General features: G+C 43.8%; 1 protein-coding gene across 4 annotated transcripts in view; it reads right to left on the bottom strand.

Annotated features, from left to right (window-relative positions):
• The window catches only part of LOC143286836 (histone-lysine N-methyltransferase SETDB1-like), a 107,401-nt gene that overhangs the window by 37,169 nt on the left and 51,323 nt on the right, over nt 1-18,909 (bottom strand). For all 4 annotated transcript variants that reach the window (XR_013055864.1, XR_013055865.1, XM_076594664.1 and 1 more), the window contains exons 14-17: nt 18,454-18,580; nt 16,502-16,762; nt 15,537-15,644; nt 280-354 (exon numbers count right to left, since the gene is read on the bottom strand). Coding sequence is in view for 2 of the 4 variants with exons in the window: in XM_076594664.1 (XP_076450779.1) it covers nt 280-354; nt 15,537-15,644; nt 16,502-16,762; nt 18,454-18,580 (571 nt within the window). In the remaining 2 variants the exon portion in view is untranslated. The remainder of the gene's footprint in view (nt 1-279; nt 355-15,536; nt 15,645-16,501; nt 16,763-18,453; nt 18,581-18,909) is intronic.

Below are 18,909 nucleotides of genomic sequence, written 5' to 3'. Positions count from 1 at the left end.
GTCCCTGAATTATATGATATATCCATGAATGATATATCACTGAATGAGACAATATGTCCCTGAATTGTATGATATATGCATGAATGATATGTCACTGAATGAGACAATACATCCCCGAGCAACACACTGTCAACACCACCCACAAGTAATTCAACTACAAAGAAAACAAGAAATCAATCACTATACACAAGCTCAACTATGGACCACACTTTAGCACACGATCATGCAGCCAAGAAGTTACCATAAAAAAAAAAGAAAAGAAGACAGATGCAGACTCACCAAACTTTTTGCGTTCTTTGTCCTTGGTGTCAATGAGTGTGTCCATCCTCTCTCCCAAGGCCTCTCGATCATCCACTGCCAGGGTGATACACCACATCATCTTCATCATCGCTACACTATTCAATCCTGCTCCCTTCACTCTGTTTTATAATAAAGCTTAACCCCTTCAGTGCCAGGTGTTATTTTGGCTTGTGCTTCCTATTTGCCAGGCGGTTTTTGGTTGTAGAGGGTGATAATCAACAACAAAATTCTGGCACCCAAACTACTGCAAGAAAGTATACATCACCCATACTTTTTGTAAAGTAAAATGAGTGAACCATAAATATGAGAAAAACAATTCACATACTTCCTGAATATATGTTTTTAGAATATTAGTAACAACAGCTGTAATGTATCCAGAAAATATAAAGGATAAACATTAGTGTTGCTGTACATGATGTACACGTACTTGTAACTTATAACCAAAATGCTGGAATTCTACACATTTTTAACCCATTATTCACCCAGTTTCTCGGCTATGGCAGTAGAAATGTAGTCAGCAAACTGTTTCCTTTAGTCTAGTTATTTCAAGAGAAACAGAAGTAACACACAGTAACACACACACACACACACACACACACACACACACAATCTTTTACATGCCATGCCTGCCTGTGCCATGCCCACTCACCTCAAGCTCATTTACAGATAACATCAAAGGTTAACAGTGACCCAGCTGGCACACAGTGCAGGGGGGGATGGAGGGGGAATTCACCTGCAGGCAATAGCTGATCCCCTTCTTTGAAATTAAATGTGATTTTTTTAAAAACATGTTTCTCCAGTGATTCAAGCCACACACGACCCTATTCCACCTTCACCTCCCCCCCTCCTTTTCCTGAATGAGGGGATGTGTTGTCTTTGAGGTCAGCTCTAGATCAGCCACAGACTTATTCTTGGCCTCCTGTACACTCTCCACATCCTTTTATTGCAACATCTAGCTCTACATTAATACCCACCCTCCACCCTCTCTGCAAATCATCTCTCAGTGGAGTCTCACTTTCATTCACATCAAGTGAACCATCTGACTAGATTTTTTAATCGCAAGTACAAAATGCAGTATCTTCAATGACTTGTAAAGCTTGTACAACATCTTTGTGACAGAATCACAAAGGGTGTTTGCAACACACTGCTGTTTCAAGCCACATGAGCCAGTCTGTTTCACTGCCACCATCTTGAAATTTTCTGAGAGGCATACTGACAATAATATCCAGCAATTACTGTACAGTGTGTGACTAACCGCTGCTCCTCACGGATAATAAAGCTCTGCATTTTTCATGACATATACATACTTCATGGGTCACTGAAGAGATTAATAATTATCCCTTCTTCAACACACAAAAATAAAACAGAGTGGCAAAAGTTATTGTATTTTGTATTGTATTGTACTGTATTGTATTGTTTTATATTTTTTACATAAGATCATCACCCTGTACAAAAACAAGGGCAAAAGGAGCGACTGCAACAACTATAGAGGCATCTCGCTTCTCAGCACTGTAGGCAAAGTCTACGCTTGGGTCCTTCTAATTCGTCTGCAGAAAATGGCCGAACGCATTTACCCGGAATCACAGTGCAGTTTCCGAGCAGAGAGATCCACGGTAGACATGATCTTCTCCCTTCACCAAATCCAGGAGAAGTGCAGAGAGCAGAGGATGCCCCTGTATGTCGCATTCATTGACCTCACCAAGGCCTTTGACCTAGTCAGCAGAGACGGCTTTTTCAGGGCTCTTCGAAAGATCGGCTGCCCCCCAAAACTACACAGCTTGATTGAGTCCTTCCACTCCAACTTGAAAGGGATGGTGCAGTTAAATGGTAACCTCTCCAAGCTCTTTGATGTACGCAGCAGTGTCAAACAAGGCTGCGTCCTTGCTCCCAACCTATTTGGAATCTTCTTTGCTCTTCTACTGAGGCATGCGTTCAGCACAGTGCAAGAAGGGATCTACCTGCGGACCAGATCAGATGGCAGGCTCTTCAATCTCGCCCGCCTCAGAGCAAGGACAAAAGTCCGCGAAGCCCTCATCAGAGACATGCTCTTTGCTGATGATGCCGCAGTTGTGACCCACACCCAGCGGAACTTGCAGTCACTAATGGACCGCTTCTCCCAGGCCTGGAAAGATTTCGGTCTGACCATCAGTCTCAAGAAGACAAACGTCCTAGGCCAAGACATGCCATCTCCACCAGCCATCACCATTGATGAGTACGAGCTTGAAGCCATCCATCAATTCACTTACCTTGGGTCCACCATCACCGACAACCTCTCCCTTGACACCAAGATCGACAAGAGGATCGGGAAGGCAGTCACAACACTAGCCCGCCTCACACAGAGAGTGTGGACAAATCCCAAGCTGATCACAAAGACAAAGATGGCTGTATACAACACCTGCATCCTCAGCACCTTGCTGTATGACAGTGAGACGTGGACCACACATGCTCGTCAGGAGAAAAGGCTCAATACCTTCCACCTGAAAAGCCTACGGCGCATACTCAGCATCTCCTGGCAAGACAAGGTGACAAGCACCGAAGTCCTGACTCGCGCTGGCCTCCCGACCATGTATACCATGCTGAGACAGCGTAGGCTGCACTGGCTGGGCCACGTTCGCCGCATGGAAGATGGTCACATCCCAAAAGACATCCTTTATGGAGAGCTCGCCATGGGGCAGAGAAGCACCAGCCGCCCACAGCTGAGATACAAAGACGTTTGCAAACATGACATGAAGGCACTTGAGATCAACAATGAGTCCTGGGAGGACCTTGCAGATGGCCACAACAGCTGGAGAAGCACTCTCAAGAATCAGCTACGGATTGGTGAGGACAAACTGTCAGCTGCTGCAGCAGAAAAGCGAGCTCACAGAAAAGGGACAGCAGCCAACAGACCAGCATCACCTTACACATGTGACCGCTGCGACAGAGACTGTCTCTCTCGCATCGGTCTCTACAGCCCCAGGCGATGCTGCTTGGTCCAAGCAGACAGCCCAATTAGACATTAGGTCGGATATACTCTATCCATTGTCAGCCATGACCAAAGGAGGCCTACTATATATGTATTGTATTATATTGTATTGTATTGTATTGTATTGTTTTATGGGGTTTTTTTTTACACTTTTATTGTATTACTTTTGGCAGAACAGACCATGTGAAATTCTTTTTCTTCCTGGGAACAGTGCGTCACCACAGTGCAGCTGCACCCATATATTTTTCTTTTTTTTACGTCTGTATTTGTTTTACAATCAAAGCAGATTTTTCTGCAAAACTTTGCCAGTGACACCGGAGATTAGAAAAGAGAGATAAACCACTCGCGGCAGGCCCCTTCTTACTGTCTATAACAGTGCTGAAGCCGTTTTGGGGCACACACGCAGTGCGGAAGGGTGGGGGTAAATCACCCTCTCCTTCCCCACCTGAAGGAAACTGGTCGGTTCTGACGGTTCAGCTGCAGTAAAGCGAAAGTTAAGTTATGCCTGGAATTTCCCACGTGTAGTAAGATTCGCTGTATACAATGAAAACCGATTCATTTTTGCTTGGTTTTTAACATGTTTGCATCTGCTTGAATGTAGATAATATAAAAAGAAAATAAAGCAGCTCCCCCCACCACCAACTCCCCCCCCCCCCCTCCCCCAGCGCAATGTTGCACATGAGAGAGACAGTTATAAATTATTGAACTGCGTTTTCGTAACGCTACTTTTTCTTCACACTTTCTGGTTTACATCACCATTTCTTCAACAACAAAAAATATATATATATCAAAACATAAAACACATATTCAGCTCTGTCTCTCTTCTAACATCTGTCTATACATACATACATGCATATATGAATACATACATACATAATTTCATATAGATCTATCAGTATGTAAATCTAAATCTATCTATATGTACATAATCATATATACAATTCATATATATACGAACGCTTCATGTTGCCCGAGCAGACCGTTGTATTGTGCTCTATCTCTCTCTCTAAGTCTCTGTCTCTGTCTCTCTCTCTCGGGAGTTTTACATGGCTGTTAAAAGCATCTACGATTCTGTACTTGTATATGTTCGTGACAAAGGTATTTATTCAGACTTTTTTCAGTGTCCAAGAGGGGTTAAACAAGGTTGTATGCTAAGCTCACATCTGTTTTCCTTTTTCATCGGTGAATTTGCAGTGGAGTTATCAAAGAAGGGGAGACATGGAATACAAATGATACCTGGCGCAACAGATTTGCTCTTAACCCTTTAAGTGCTGCTTATAATATAATGTAGTTTAAGGAAATGCGCTTAAAATAGGACTACGATTAGCTGCAACAACCCTGTCTCTGTTTTAGGGCATTAGTATATTTCTTAGTAATTGCAGGTAGGTAAAAGTATACATTTCTGGAAACTAGAAACATTAAGGAATCTCATAAAAACAATAAAAAAGCTTTACCTCCAATGTAGCTGGAGATATCCTTCCAAATATATCCAAGAAAATTTGTACAAAGGTAATCCAAAAACACTGCCATCACATTTGAAGAGGTGGAAATCATCAATCACAATGTCAAATTACACATAACATACACCAAACTGAAGAAAAATATGTTGTTTTCAGTCACAGAAAACAGTTAGTGCCTTGGCCTCTTGTGGTAGTTAGCAAAACACTCTGGGCAGAGCCCCACATCACATCCACGACATTCCCAGCCAGAGCGTACACGGGTAGGATGACCAGCCACACAGTTTCTCTTCTTTCCCACAGGCAGCTTGACCAATTCATGTCCCACCAGAGGATGAGAAGGACCTGCCTGAGGTTCTGGGGCCTGTAGGGCTTGGGGATTGTCTCTGGCAGCTTGGATTTCTGCAGCTGTGCGTCGTCGGCACACCACCTTCCGAGGGGGGTAGAAGTCTCCAGCAAGACTCTCAACTACAGAAACCATGAAGAGGTGTCTAGACAGCTTGGGGTTGTCACTGGTGTTTGCTTTGTAGAGCAGGTAGCTGTTGAGAACTGCCCTGCCAAACAAAGAAAAGGCAACCTTTGTGGTCCACTTCATGGTCCGCCTCTCTGCCAGGTACATGTATAGCTGGGCGTCACCAAGGTCCACACCTCCCATTGTTCTGTTGTACAGGTCAACAACATTGGGCTTCTGGATTCTGTTTCCCCTTCTGTTCTGCACTTCAGTGAAGCCAGCTGTGGCAAGTGTTGACAGCAGGACAGGTTTTCTCCTCCCATCTTGATAGGCCACACACAAAAGCTCACCTTTTCGCCTCTCTGTCACCTGATGGTTTCTCAGCCTTCTTGTGATAGCATCTCGGGGAAGGCCCCTTCTGTGGGTCCTCACAGTTCCTGTGGCAGTGGTATTGTGAGTATAGAGGTCCTGGAACAACACTGGAGAGGAGAAGTAGTTGTCCAAGCACAGATGGTGACCTCTATTTAGAAGATCAGCATTCCGCATGAGGCGCAGGACCAGAGCGTAAGTTGCACCATGGACATTTTCTGCATCTGCAGGGTTGTGGGGTCCTTTGCAAACTTCAAATTTGCACAAATAGCCATTTGTGCTATCTGACAAGCACCAAAGCTTGATCCCAAACCGGGCATGTCTTTTGTTGGGCATGAACCGGCGCAGATGAGGGGTTCTTCCTTTGTACCCAATCATGCTCTCATCTACACAGATATCCATCTCTGGGTGGTAGTGGTGGAGAAATTTCTGATTGAAATGATTTATCAGAAACTGAACCTTATAGGTTTTGTAGTTGGGGTCCTGTTGGCCTGGCACCTCTTCATTGTTAGCAAAGTGCAGAAATTTCAGCAGAAGCTGAAAACGGTCCCGACTGAAGTGTTCAATAAACCATGGTGTTTCTTGGCTCTTATGGGTTGAGTCCCAGTAAAGTGCAAGATTGGGTTTTTTAATCAAACCCATGTTCAAAATGATGCCTAAAAAGGCTCTGATCTCCTCACTAGTTGTAGGATCCTGTGCTATCCACTTATGGACTCTGGATCGTGGTTTGTTTTGGAGATGTTGCTGGTGACCAGCAATCCACTGGGTAGCGTATCTGTTGGTCTCTGCCACCATGTGGTCAATGAGGTCAGGTGTGAAGAAAAGGTTCACATACTCAATGGGTCTGGCATCAGGAGGAGGGGCATGTTTGGGGCCAGGAACAGCAGTAAAGGGGATAGGATTAGGGCCAGCATCATCGCCGATGATAGGCAGCCACAGGCCATGCACTGGTGCAGCACCATCATCACCCTCTTCCTCCTCAGTACCACTGTCTTCAGCATCACTACTGCCTGAGTCTGAATAACAAACAGAGAAATGAACTGCTGGTTATTTTACTTATCTTTTATGTTCATTTCATATTTTATTTCATGAATGTTTCAAATTTGGGGGGGTCAAATACCAAAAATTATAAATCGTAAAAACAAAAATATAATAAAAAGCTCAACCTAGATCTATCAGCCTTGTATAGAAAGCTACATCAGCAGAGCTTTCCCCCACTGAAATAAACTAGACAAGAAACCTACACATCATTTTAGACACTGTTATATGTAGCAAAACTTTCTTTGTTCAAGACACACCCATCTGTGCCACGCCCACCTATTCAACATGCTCCTGAACACATGAAAAACAAGACAGATATGCCAATAAATAGATCTAGGATGTAAATACGTGATTGATACTCATTTCTGCAACATTCAGAACGCCCAGAATTAAAAAATCCCAGTCAGCTAGCTTTATTTTGATAAGAAACACAACCACCACACAGTTTTACCCCCTCCCCCACTCCCACCCCTCATCCCCTTTGTGGCGGACACCAAAAATGAAATCATCCATCACAATTGCTTGCACTGTGCCTGGTTTCAAAGTTCGAAAGGTCATCAACTTACCAGCTTCACTTGCTTCGCTGTCATTTCCAGCCCAAGATTCGTCGCTTGTGTCACTTGCATTCAACTCCTCAGCATGGTCACTCTCAGTTTCACTCATATTTGTGGTGAAAACGGACTTCAAAATAACTTTAGGTGGATCGATAACGAAGCCCAACACTCTCCAACTAAGTGTGTTGAAATAGAGGTCAAGCCCCGGATGTTAGCGAGGAGTGGCATAACAGATTAACACCTAACGTAAACAGAGCCACGATCGTGGCCCATCGCACTTGACCGGGAAAGCCACGATCGTGGCCCATCGCACTTTACGGGTTAATGCTATTTGCTGATGATGTTGTTCTCTTGTCTGACACACCCATAGGGTTACAAAATCAATTAAATGCCCTTAAGCAAGAAACAGACAGACTACAACAAACAGTGAATCTCGATAAGACCAATATTATAGTTTTCCGCAATGGGGGTCATCTTTCGACTCGTGAAAAATGGTGCTGTGGTGATAGGGAAATAAAAGTAATACATATAAATATTTAGGAATGTTATTCACAACAAAATTGAGTTTGACATCTGCGTGGGATGAAGCAAACAGAAAAGGGAAAAAAGGTGTAATCCAAATTATAAAATCACTCAGGAGACTGCGTTCGACTGACGCTTTCCTTTGGTCTGGGCGGGGCAAAGGCAGCTCATGAATAATGAATGCGTGTCGCGGCGCAGGCTGCCTGGCTTCAGCAATTTCTGCAAGTGGTTTATCTCTCTTTTCTAATCTCCGGTGACACCCCTTTTGTCACTGTGGACTAACAGCATGCTGCACACAGGACAGCGGTTTATCATCTCGTCCAAATGACTAGCATCCAGACAACCACTGAGGTTTGAGTGGACAGGGAGTAAAAATCCCAGTCCACATAAGGGACTCAAACCTATGGACACTCGCTTCCCAATCAGATGCTTTACCACAAGGCCACTGTTCCAGCTGACACAGTCTCTGATACAACCAGCTCCTCCTTCAGAAAGATCACACTATGTTCCACTTCCTTAAGTCACATCTTTGCCAAATCATCCATTTTTGTGTCACTATCTAATGACTGATAGTCTATTATTACAAGATGGTGAGTTTAGACTCTGAATCAGTGATTGTTTTGTTGTAATGTAGCAATAAGAACATGATAAAACAGCAACCACTAATTTGTAGCCTCTGTCAAAGGATAGAATAGGAGAAAATAATGTCAAATCAAATGGCTGAGCATAATGATCAGCTTTATTTTCAGTATATACCTGTCCAAACACATCCCTTTCTCCTTTCCTCTACATGCAAGGCAGAATACATAACTGATTCAATTTTTGGACAGAAAAATGTCCTGTTCCCTTTTCTCATCAGGGATAAATTCTCTTTTCTCTCACCCCTCCCCCGCCATCCAAACAATATGTTCCAACATCCCTATAGCCTTTTACAGCTCAAGGGGCAGTGAACTCATTGTATTCACTGTGTCTAGGGTTTGGCATGGGAAGACGGGACCCAATCTCTCTTTCCACTGCTTTAACTTTCCCACAGGCATGAGATTGCGAAATAGTGATTGAGTCTGAAAGATGGGGGCCTGGGGGCCGCAAAAGGCCCCCAGTGGGGGTCCATGGGGCAACGCTGAAGGTTTTTCTCAGTTTCAAACCATAAAATCTGCACTTGCAGGCCACCAATGCTGCTAAGGTATTCCAACCCACAGAAGACAAAAAATCAGTCCTATTCTTCCTTAAGTATTTTTACTTCCAAACCTGTAAAGTCAGCCTTGGGGGGCATGATCTTCAAAATCGTGTCTCATGTGTGTGTGTGTGTGTGTGTGTGTGGTTTCAATGCAACTCTCTGTGTGAATGTGAGAAAGACAGACAGACAGACAGACAGACAAAGAGATTGAGAATAGGGGTCGGGTTGGACATGGGAGGAAAGAGTTAAAGTTCATGTATGTGCACTGCTTTAAATACAACTCTCTGTGTGTTAAACTCTGTGTGAGTGAGTGAGTGAGTGTGTGTGTGTGTGTGTGTGTGTGTGTTCAAGGAAAATGTTATTTGTACATAAGTTTGCACAGTACCAATATAACTGACCATCTGGTCTCTTCAGCTGTAGTCTCTGTTCTACTGGCATTTTATGTGTGTTGGTTGAGGAAAGAAAGGGGAAGTGGAATGACTGGAGGGAGGAGGGTGTCACGAGATGGATGACATTTTTTACCTTTTGACCCTTTTTCCTATTTCGTGTGCCTGTGTGGGGATGGATTTGTATAATGTATAAACTTCGAACGCCTGTTGGTTTTGTGCTGGAGTTTCATATCGTGTCATTTCTTGGGTTTTCACGTGCTGGGTTTTTATTTTTCCATTAAGCTGTACTCAGGGCAGCATCAGCTGAATTTTTAAAACTGGTTTTTGGAAGTCAGACGCGCGGCAGAGCTCTCAAGAGTAACATCCATGTGGATGTTCTGGGTGTGGCAATATGTATTGCCCAGTTGTGTATAACACCTGTGTGTGGTGAAGTTGGGTTTTCCTGACTAGCCAAGTCCACCAGGGGAACAAGTTGTTCCATGTAAGTAGCCAGTATTTATCTTCAGTTAAACATTTAAATGTTCTCGTTCTTTTTTTGTGTGTGTGAATGCTACATTGGATAAATAGGAAGGGGTCTCTTTCGAAATGACTCTGTAAAGTGTAAAAGTGGTTTGCTAGCTTGTTTGATGTTATACGTGGTTAATTGATTTTCTTGCTGCACTGTATTAAATCATTACTCGTCCTAGTATTATGGGGGATTTTGAGTAAAATTCATTGTTGTAATTTTTCCCGTATTGTAATAGGTCTCGGATAATTTCATTTCCCAAGTAATGGTGGTGGTAGTGCCAGTAGAAGTGGTAGTGGTGGCAGTAGTGGTAGGAGGAGTTATTGTTTTGCATTTGGTTGGGTTTTATATAAACCACCTATTGGAACTGAGCCGTGTTTGCCAAGTGCAGTGATTAAAGCAGATTTTCTTATTACGTAATTGAATTAAGTCTTAAAATCGTTATTATGATGTTTATGCTAGTTTGTGATATTACTGTCATAGTAATATTGGCCTTTTAGGCCTGTTCCTGTTCTTGTTCCTGTTCCTGTTCTTGGTATCTCCCTTTCCCGCCCGAGTCGGCTGGGACGACAGACTGGCAGCGTCCCTTCGCCAGACTCCAACAGCGTCCTGGGTTGAGCGTGGACGTTACAGCCCAGCTATTCCCTTTCGTCCCTTTTCCCTTGTTTCCCTTTTCCCAGCCCAGTTGCGTCCTTTGACCCTTCCTGAACATCACCCGTGCGTCCATCTTCTCATCGTCATCCCTCATCGTCCCTCGTCGCAGCATCGTCGTTTATCATCTTTTGTCGAACTTCATCACTCCAGCTTTTCCACCAGCCCCCTCAACAGTGCCGCTCACCGTTTGCGGTAGGGGTAGGTGGAAGAGGTCAAGATTGGTGTTTGTCCCCTCCCCTTCTTTCCCTCACGTTCCCAGAAGGGACATCGACTTTCATCATTTGTCATCACTTGGGATCCTAGTTTGTGTGTGTGTGTGTGTGTGTGTGTGTGATCATGAGTATGTGTGTGTGTATGTGTGTGTGCGCGTGCATGTGTGTGCTTTGATTGCATGAGGGCTGTATACCATAGTTTGTGACAGTATACTTTTTGTTTGGGTGTTTTCTTTATTGTCATTTGTTTGTATTTGCAATTGTTTGTCGTGTAACTTCTGTGTGAGAAGGTAGGTCCCGTCCCAGGAGGGTCGGGGCGCGACAATGGTGGAGATGCGGGGTATTTGATTTTCATTTCGCTCAGGAACTTTGGGGTTTGTGTTGTGTAGAGGTTAAGGTTTTGTTGTTGTTTTTTTCCCCATACATTACGTATATATATATATCTTAACTGTTTTCAAATGGCGTTATTTTCAAATCTGATAATTGGATTGTAGACTAAAGTGGTTGTCTTGACTCAGATTGATTTTCCTTTTGTTTTCATAGACTTTTTGGGATGTTTACACGGTCTATGGCAATGGCGAGTAAACAGGGTGTTGTAGAATCTGGGGATCTGGCTCAAGAGCAGTTAGGTCCCAGAACTCCATTGCAGGAAACACCTCTCAGCAGGTATGGGAAGGGTTCAGCTGGGAGGGGTAGATCAAGAGGCATTAGTCAGGTGGTTGGTTCTGTAAGACCTGGTAAGAGAGAAGTGGAGCGAGAGATCAAGACTGATCCCAGCTCACATTTCAGTCCAGCTTCAGCTCCAGCCACTGACATGTCCGCAGTGTTGATCCATTTCCTACAGGCTCAGCAGGATAGAGAAGAAATGAGACTAAAGATGCATGAAGAGAAAGAAGAAATGAGACTGAAGATGCAGGAAGAGAAAGAAGAAATGAGACTGAGGATGCAGGAAGAGAGAGAAGAAAAGCGCTGGAAACTGCTTTTAGACCGAGAAGATGAAAGAAGGAAAGCTGACATAGTACATCAGGAGAGATGGATCGAGGCTGAAGAGGCTCGAAGGAAGCATGAAGATGAGGAACGGCTGAGAAGGGAAAGGAGAATTGAGGGTCTGAAACTGAATCCCTTAGAGGATAGAGATAACGTGGACGACTACCTAAACCAGTTCGAGAAGATAGCTGAGCTACAGGGGTGGGAAAAGGAAACGTGGTCAAGTCACCTGCTGCCTTACCTTACGGGTATTGCAAGATCCCTCTACTTTGCCCTCCATCCTGAAGAACAGAATAACTATGATAGTCTTTGTGCTGCACTGATGAAAAGGTTTAACCTTACAGCAGAGGGCTATCGTCGGAAGTTTAGAGAGGCTCGTAAAGAAACAGGCAAAACTTTCGAACAATTTATTGTAAGACTGGACGGTTATTTCCAGAAATGGGCCAGCTTATCCAATAAGGATGTAAACAAGGTTGAGGATTTGAGAGACCTTATCATAGCTGAGCAGTTCATGGAGACCCTGTCCACTGATTTAGCCATCAGGGTCAGAGAGCGACAACCAGCCAATGTCCAGGAAGCGGCTCGAGCTGCTGACGTCGTCGTTGAGGCCAAGAAGTCCACCCGGAAGGTTCAGATGTCTGGCACTTCCAGCAGCTCTAGTAAAGGTCAGGGAAATGACAAAGTTAAGGACTCCAAATCAGTGGGTTTAGAATCAGATTCCCTCAGGGTTGCTAGGGAGAAGGGTTTATGATTCAAATGTAAAAAGCCAGGTCACATGAAAAAAGGCTGCAAAATGGCGGCTACGGTGTTAAGCTCGCCACGAAAACAGGTACAAAAGGTTCCTGCACTTTGCAAAAGGTGTAGTGCAAAGGTTTTCCACCCTCGCTGCATGGTACGTTTGAACGGGAGGAAGGTAGAAGCACTGAGAGATACCGGGGCCGATTCTCTGATAGTGGATAGTGCACTGGTTTCTCCTGCAATGTGTACTGGTAAAAAGAAGTGCATCACACTGGCATCAACGGGGCACCAAGAGCTTTGTGACACTGCCCATGTTATGCTGGAGTCACCTTTCTTTACCGGCAAAGCCTTAGCTTTGGTAATGGAAAACTCTTTTGTTCCTGTCATCATTGGGAATCAGGTGGAGCTTGAGCCAGGCAGAGAGTGTCGAGTCCCAGTGTACAGTGTTGTTCCTGAGGTAAGATCCGTTGGAACCAGAGCCATGACACACGAAAGGCAGGTCTCTGAAAAACATTTGCATGCATCAAAGCCACTGATTGGACAGATTGGGCCCGAGCAAGTTTTCCAGATGCAACAAGAAGATGTTTCATTGAAGAGGGTGCGCGAGAAGGCAGAGTCTGGGTAACAGTTCAAGGTTGGGAGGTGTACTGTACACTTCGAGAAGAGGAAGAAGCTTCTCTACCGTGGTTACTCAGGACCTACAGGATCGTACAGCCAGCTTGTTGTTCCCAAGCCCCTGCGAGATGAAGTCATGCACCTTGCCCATGAGTCTGTTAGAACAGGACACATGGCTGCCAAGAAAACTCTGAAAAGGGTATGGCGTTCTTTTTACTGGCCTGGCATGTGTGTTGACATCAGAAGATATTGTTCTTCCTGTGGCCAGTGCCAAAGAACAACTCCTCGAGGTATCATAGAGAAAGCCCCTCAGGAAAAGGCGCCTGTACTGAATGAACCATCTCAGAAGTGTGGTCGAGGGTTTGGTGTGTCCTCTTACACCAGCTTCAGAAAGAGGTTGTAGGTACATATTGATTTCGGTAGGTGATAAGGTAAAATACCCAGAAGTGGTGCTAAATATTTGATTTGATAATCTTAATTCTTTGATTCCTGTCTGTGGTAAAAATCATCTCGCTCTTTGCTGTTATAACAAAACGTGTAGTTTTGTCTTAGTGGGGGGATGTGTCGCGAGATGGATGACATTTTTTACCTTTTGACCCTTTTTCCTATTTCGTGTGCCTGTGTGATTTGTATAATGTATAAACTTCGAACGCCTGTTGGTTTTGTGCTGGAGTTTCATATCGTGTCATTTCTTGGGTTTTCACGTGCTGGGTTTTTATTTTTCCATTAAGCTGTACTCAGGGCAGCATCAGCTGAATTTTCAAAACTGGTTTTTGGAAGTCAGATGCGCGGCAGAGCTCTCAAGAGTAACATCCATGTGGATGTTCTGGGTGTGGCAATATGTATTGCCCAGTTGTGTATAACACCTGTGTGTGGTGAAGTTGGGTTTTCCTGACTAGCCAAGTCCACCAGGGGAACAAGTTGTTCCATGTAAGTAGCCAGTATTTATCTTCAGTTAAACATTTAAATGTTCTCGTTCTTTTTTTGTGTGTGTGAATGCTACATTGGATAAATAGGAAGGGGTCTCTTTCGAAATGATTCTGTAAAGTGTAAAAGTGGTTTGCTAGCTTGTTTGATGTTATACGTGGTTAATTGATTTTCTTGCTGCACTGTATTAAATCATTACTCGTCCTAGTATTATGGGGGATTTTGAGTAAAATTCATTGTTGTAATTTTTCCCGTATTGTAATAGGTCTCGGATAATTTCATTTCCCAAGTAATGGTGGTGGTAGTGCCAGTAGAAGTGGTAGTGGTGGCAGTAGTGGTAGTAGTAGTTATTGTTTTGCATTTGGTTGGGTTTTATATAAACCACCTATTGGAACTGAGCCGTGTTTGCCAAGTGCAGTGATTAAAGCAGATTTTCTTATTACGTAATTGAATTAAGTCTTAAAATCGTTATTATGATGTTTATGCTAGTTTGTGATATTACTGTCATAGTAATATTGGCCTTTTAGGCCTGTTCCTGTTCTTGTTCCTGTTCCTGTTCTTGGTATCTCCCTTTCCCGCCCGAGTCGGCTGGGACGACAGACTGGCAGCGTCCCTTCGCCAGACTCCAATAGCGTCCTGGGCTGAGCGTGGACGTTACAGCCCAGCTATTCCCTTTCGTCCCTTTTCCCTTGTTTCCCTTTTCCCAGCCCAGTTGCGTCCTTTGACCCTTCCCGAACATCACCCGTGCGTCCATCTTCTCATCGTCGTCCCTCATCGTCCCTTGTCGCAGCATCGTCGTTTATCATCTTTTGTCGAACTTCATCACTCCAGCTTTTCCGCCAGCCCCCTCAACAGTGCCGCTCACCGTCTGCGGTAGGGGTAGGTGGAAGAGGTCAAGATTGGTGTTTATCCCCTTCCCTTCTTTCCCTCACGTTCCCAGAAGGGACATCGACTTTCATCATTCGTCATCACTTGGGATCCTAGTTTGTGTGTGTGTGTGTGATCATGAGTATGTGTGTGTGTATGTGTGTGTGCGCGTGTATGTGTGTACTTTGATTGCATGAGGGCTGTATACCATAGTTTGTGACAGTATACTTTTTGTTTGGGTGTTTTCTTTATTGTCATTTGTTTGTATTTGCAATTGTTTGTCGTGTAATAAAACTTTATTTACCCTTTCAAGTTCCTGATTCCTTCTGTGTGAGAAGGTAGGTCCCATCCCAGGAGGGTTGGGGCGCAACAGAGGGGTTGGGTCTGTGACTGGTTATATCACTTTCAGCAGTCAAGGATTCTCAGCTAGAGCTAGTGGTCAGTGTCTTGGCTCAATGCGAAAATTGCCACAGTCATTGACAGTGGTTTCGTACCCCCCCCCCCCCCCCCCCCCCCGCCCCCTCCCTTCCCTCAGCACTGGTAGGAGACTCAAGAGAGAGGGGAAGAAATCCGACTATAGTCGGAAAAATCTCATGCCTGTCCCTGACTAAAGTCAGGTACGCATTCACACCTTGGGTGGATGGAGGAGAGTCGGAGTAAAAAAGCCTTCCCCAAGGACACAACACCATTGTGGAACGAGACCTCAAACCCTGATCACCGGTGAACACTGATCAGTAGTCCAATGCCTGACCCATTCTGCCATGGGACCTCCATGTCACAAGTGGTCTGATCACAAGTATACTCACCACACTCGTTGATGTCAGCAGCCGAGGCCAGCCTCTCCTGCAGAACACTTGCCATGTCACGGCCCTGCTTGTTGCTGCTGATGCTGCTGGCTTCAAAGCCTTTGCTTTCTGTGCACATACCCCAACCACACACACACACATCACATATGTGCATGTACACATAAACATACAAAACACAGACACACCACACGTATGTATGCACACACATGCACACACACACACATACACACACACACACACACACACTCACCATATGCATGCACACACACACAAACACACGCACATACACACACACACACAACACATGCATGCAAACATTCACACACAAGCACATACACACACACCACATGCAAATACACATACACACACACCACACATGTCCACACACACATACAACCAATATCAATTCAAGACCACCACTGTATCATCTATTATTCATCTGTCCATGTCTTAGCATCAGAGAACACAATATAGTACAAATTCATGGCAAGAGGGAACAACATCACCACCAGAGAATAATATAACAAACAACAATTTGTAAAAAAAAAATCTGCAGATGTTCCAAATCCCATACATGAAAAAATCCCTTCTCTCTCTCTCTCTCTCACACACACACACACACACACACACACACACACACACACACACACACACAAATGCATGAACACACAAACACATACACAGACACTCAGAATTTCATTAGGAGCCCCATTGGCTCTTTCTTGTAGATTTACTGGTTGACTAGTTTAGTACTTAGTTTTTTTTATTTTGTTTATATTCTTTTTTAAGCTAATTGAGGAGAGAGGAACAGGGAAAGTAGTGATGACTTAAAGCATGGGTGGGGTGGGCAAGGTGAAGGATTTTCTTCTGAAATCACAGTTGTGGATAGATGTGGATAACAGAAAAAGAACGAACACACAGACGCACATACACACACAGAGCATCCTTTCACTCCACTATCTGACCTGAACTCTGGGGTCTCTTTTGCTGGCTAGCGTGGCGCCGGTTCATCTTGAGCCATGGAGGTTCCCACCCTTCCAGTGTGCCTGGGAAGTTGTCCTCGGCGATCAATGACCGTGGGGCCTTGCTGGGCCGGAACTCACTGTTCCCGGTGCTCTTCCTGGCCACTGGCCGCTTCTTCTCCCCTCCCCCCCCAGACATGGATCCTGGCGGCCTGCTGCTAGGCTTCAGTAAGCTGATCATGGTGGGGGCTGCCGCTGAGGTAGCTGATGATTTTAAAAGAAAAGTAAAGGATCCTATAGCTTTTCATGGTCATCAGGGCAGTGCAATCCACTGTGTCTGGAGCATGGCACAGGAAGGCGGGGCCCAATCCTCTCCTTCCACTGGTTTTAGCCTTCCCCAACAGGTCTGGTACCCATTTCCATACACCAGGGTGTAGTGGGTAAACTGCCAAAACATGGCCTCAAAGCCTGATCACTGGTGAACACTGGATCACAAATCCAATGCCTAACTGTGCCAAGGTGCCTCTCCCAGTTGATGATACGTTGGGGAAAGCTCTTTGTACATGATGCTTAAGCATTGCTTTTGCTTCGTTCATATTTTTCAGGCACTCTTTGTACATGATGCTTACGCATTTCTTTTGCTTCGTTTATATTTTTCAGGCGGACTTGATTACAACTCAGAACAATAAAATCTTACTATTTGAAGCTCAGGTGACAAGGAAAACACTGTGGCTCACAAACAAGACAAAAACTGTACAACAGCTAAATCTTCCACAACAGTAACATGACATGAATAACTATGACCAAACAACTTGTCTCTTGAAAATAATACTGTGCAAAAGGTCAGCTTCACAATACATGACAACACTTGTCAAAGCAGTAAACTTTTGTTTCCTTTAAAAAAAATTTTTTTTTTTTTAATTAATTCAGAAAGCATAATTCAATTTTCCCATCTGTGTGGGAGTTCATTAATGGGCATTATCTTCAGATTTAATGTTCAACAACTGTGATGAAATGTCTTGGCTTATCCTTGATCTTTACTATGCTTAATTTCTCTTACTGGGATGGTTATTCTGATTCTGATTCTGAACTACTGTATGTGCAGCTGTTATTGTGAAGTTGTGTCTACAAAATGTATTGGCATACATGGCCATATTCACCAAAATGAGTCAAAAGTAGTAAACTTCATACTAATGCAGCTTCCATACTTCTGAATGAAATGAATTGAAGTTTTTTTAATTTGTTCCTGTGTGAGATAGTGGTGTAACTATCAGGCTTTTACGGTGCTCCTGAAAAAAAAATGAGAAGAGAGTAGGAAAATGTTTATGTGCAGGTATGATTCCTATTCTTCTTTTTTTCTTCTTCTTTATTTATTAATCTAAAAAGGAAATAAAAAAACACAGGGGAGTGGATGGGGTGATACTAATGCTCCATCAGTCCATCACTGAGGTTTATTTTACTTATGAAAATCATATACATCTTTGTTTAAATAACAAAACAATCACCAAAAACAAAAATAAGAAAACAACTTTTATACTGGGTACACTGATCCAAAACATATTTTCTGCTCATCATCAGAAACAAGTGTTTGTCCAAACAAATGCTATGTGCTGGAAAGAATGATTCCATCTTATATTGTTTTACAACCATATCTCTCAAACATTCAGATTTTCCGTCTTCATCATGACTTTCCGGCTTAGACAAATCATAACAAAATCTCACAAAAAACCCACACAAAAACTGGCAAGCAGGCAAGATGGCAGACTAAGAGCCAAAAACTGTTTCACTAACACATGATAAAACATGAACAAATCATAGCAGAAGAATAATTTGAACTGTCAGTCAAAGTGTCAAGCCGGTGTTCACCCTATATTCAATACTGTAACTGCATGGCTTCAGCATCGCCTCTTACCACCAACACTGAAAAGATGAAGAAGAACAAATAATGAACCCACCTTTCCTGTCATCTTCACCTGAGACACCACGGGTGTACTCCACAGTGGGTTTCTTCTTCCCTTTAGTGTCCATGTTGAGTCGTCTGCCCTTGGAGGTGCCCGCTGCCTTGATGGCTTCAGCGTTGGCCTGCACACAATGCTCCAACTGTCAACATCTTATTTCATTTCAATAGATGGAAAGGTACATTTCTGGCTGTGTGTCCCCTTGCTCTTTCTTGTTACTGGTTCAAAGAGGTAGAGTATGCACAAGCACGGATAACATTTTCAGTTTATTTCAGATTTTTATGATTGGCCATGACAGCTTGGCTTCAACCTTCCATGGTTCCAACATTTGTCTACGTTGTGATAACAAACACTAAAAAATCTGATGACCATGAATAGTGTGCTTATTACTTTTCATGTAAACGATGTAAACAGTGTGTTAAAATACCAGTTTAAGAGGTTCCACGATAAATA

Source organism: Babylonia areolata, chromosome 10, assembly GCF_041734735.1.
Source record: "Babylonia areolata isolate BAREFJ2019XMU chromosome 10, ASM4173473v1, whole genome shotgun sequence".
Lineage (NCBI taxonomy): Eukaryota > Metazoa > Mollusca > Gastropoda > Neogastropoda > Buccinidae > Babylonia > Babylonia areolata.
Note: the sequence above shows the minus strand (reverse complement) of the source record. Positions and strands in the feature narration are given on the sequence as shown.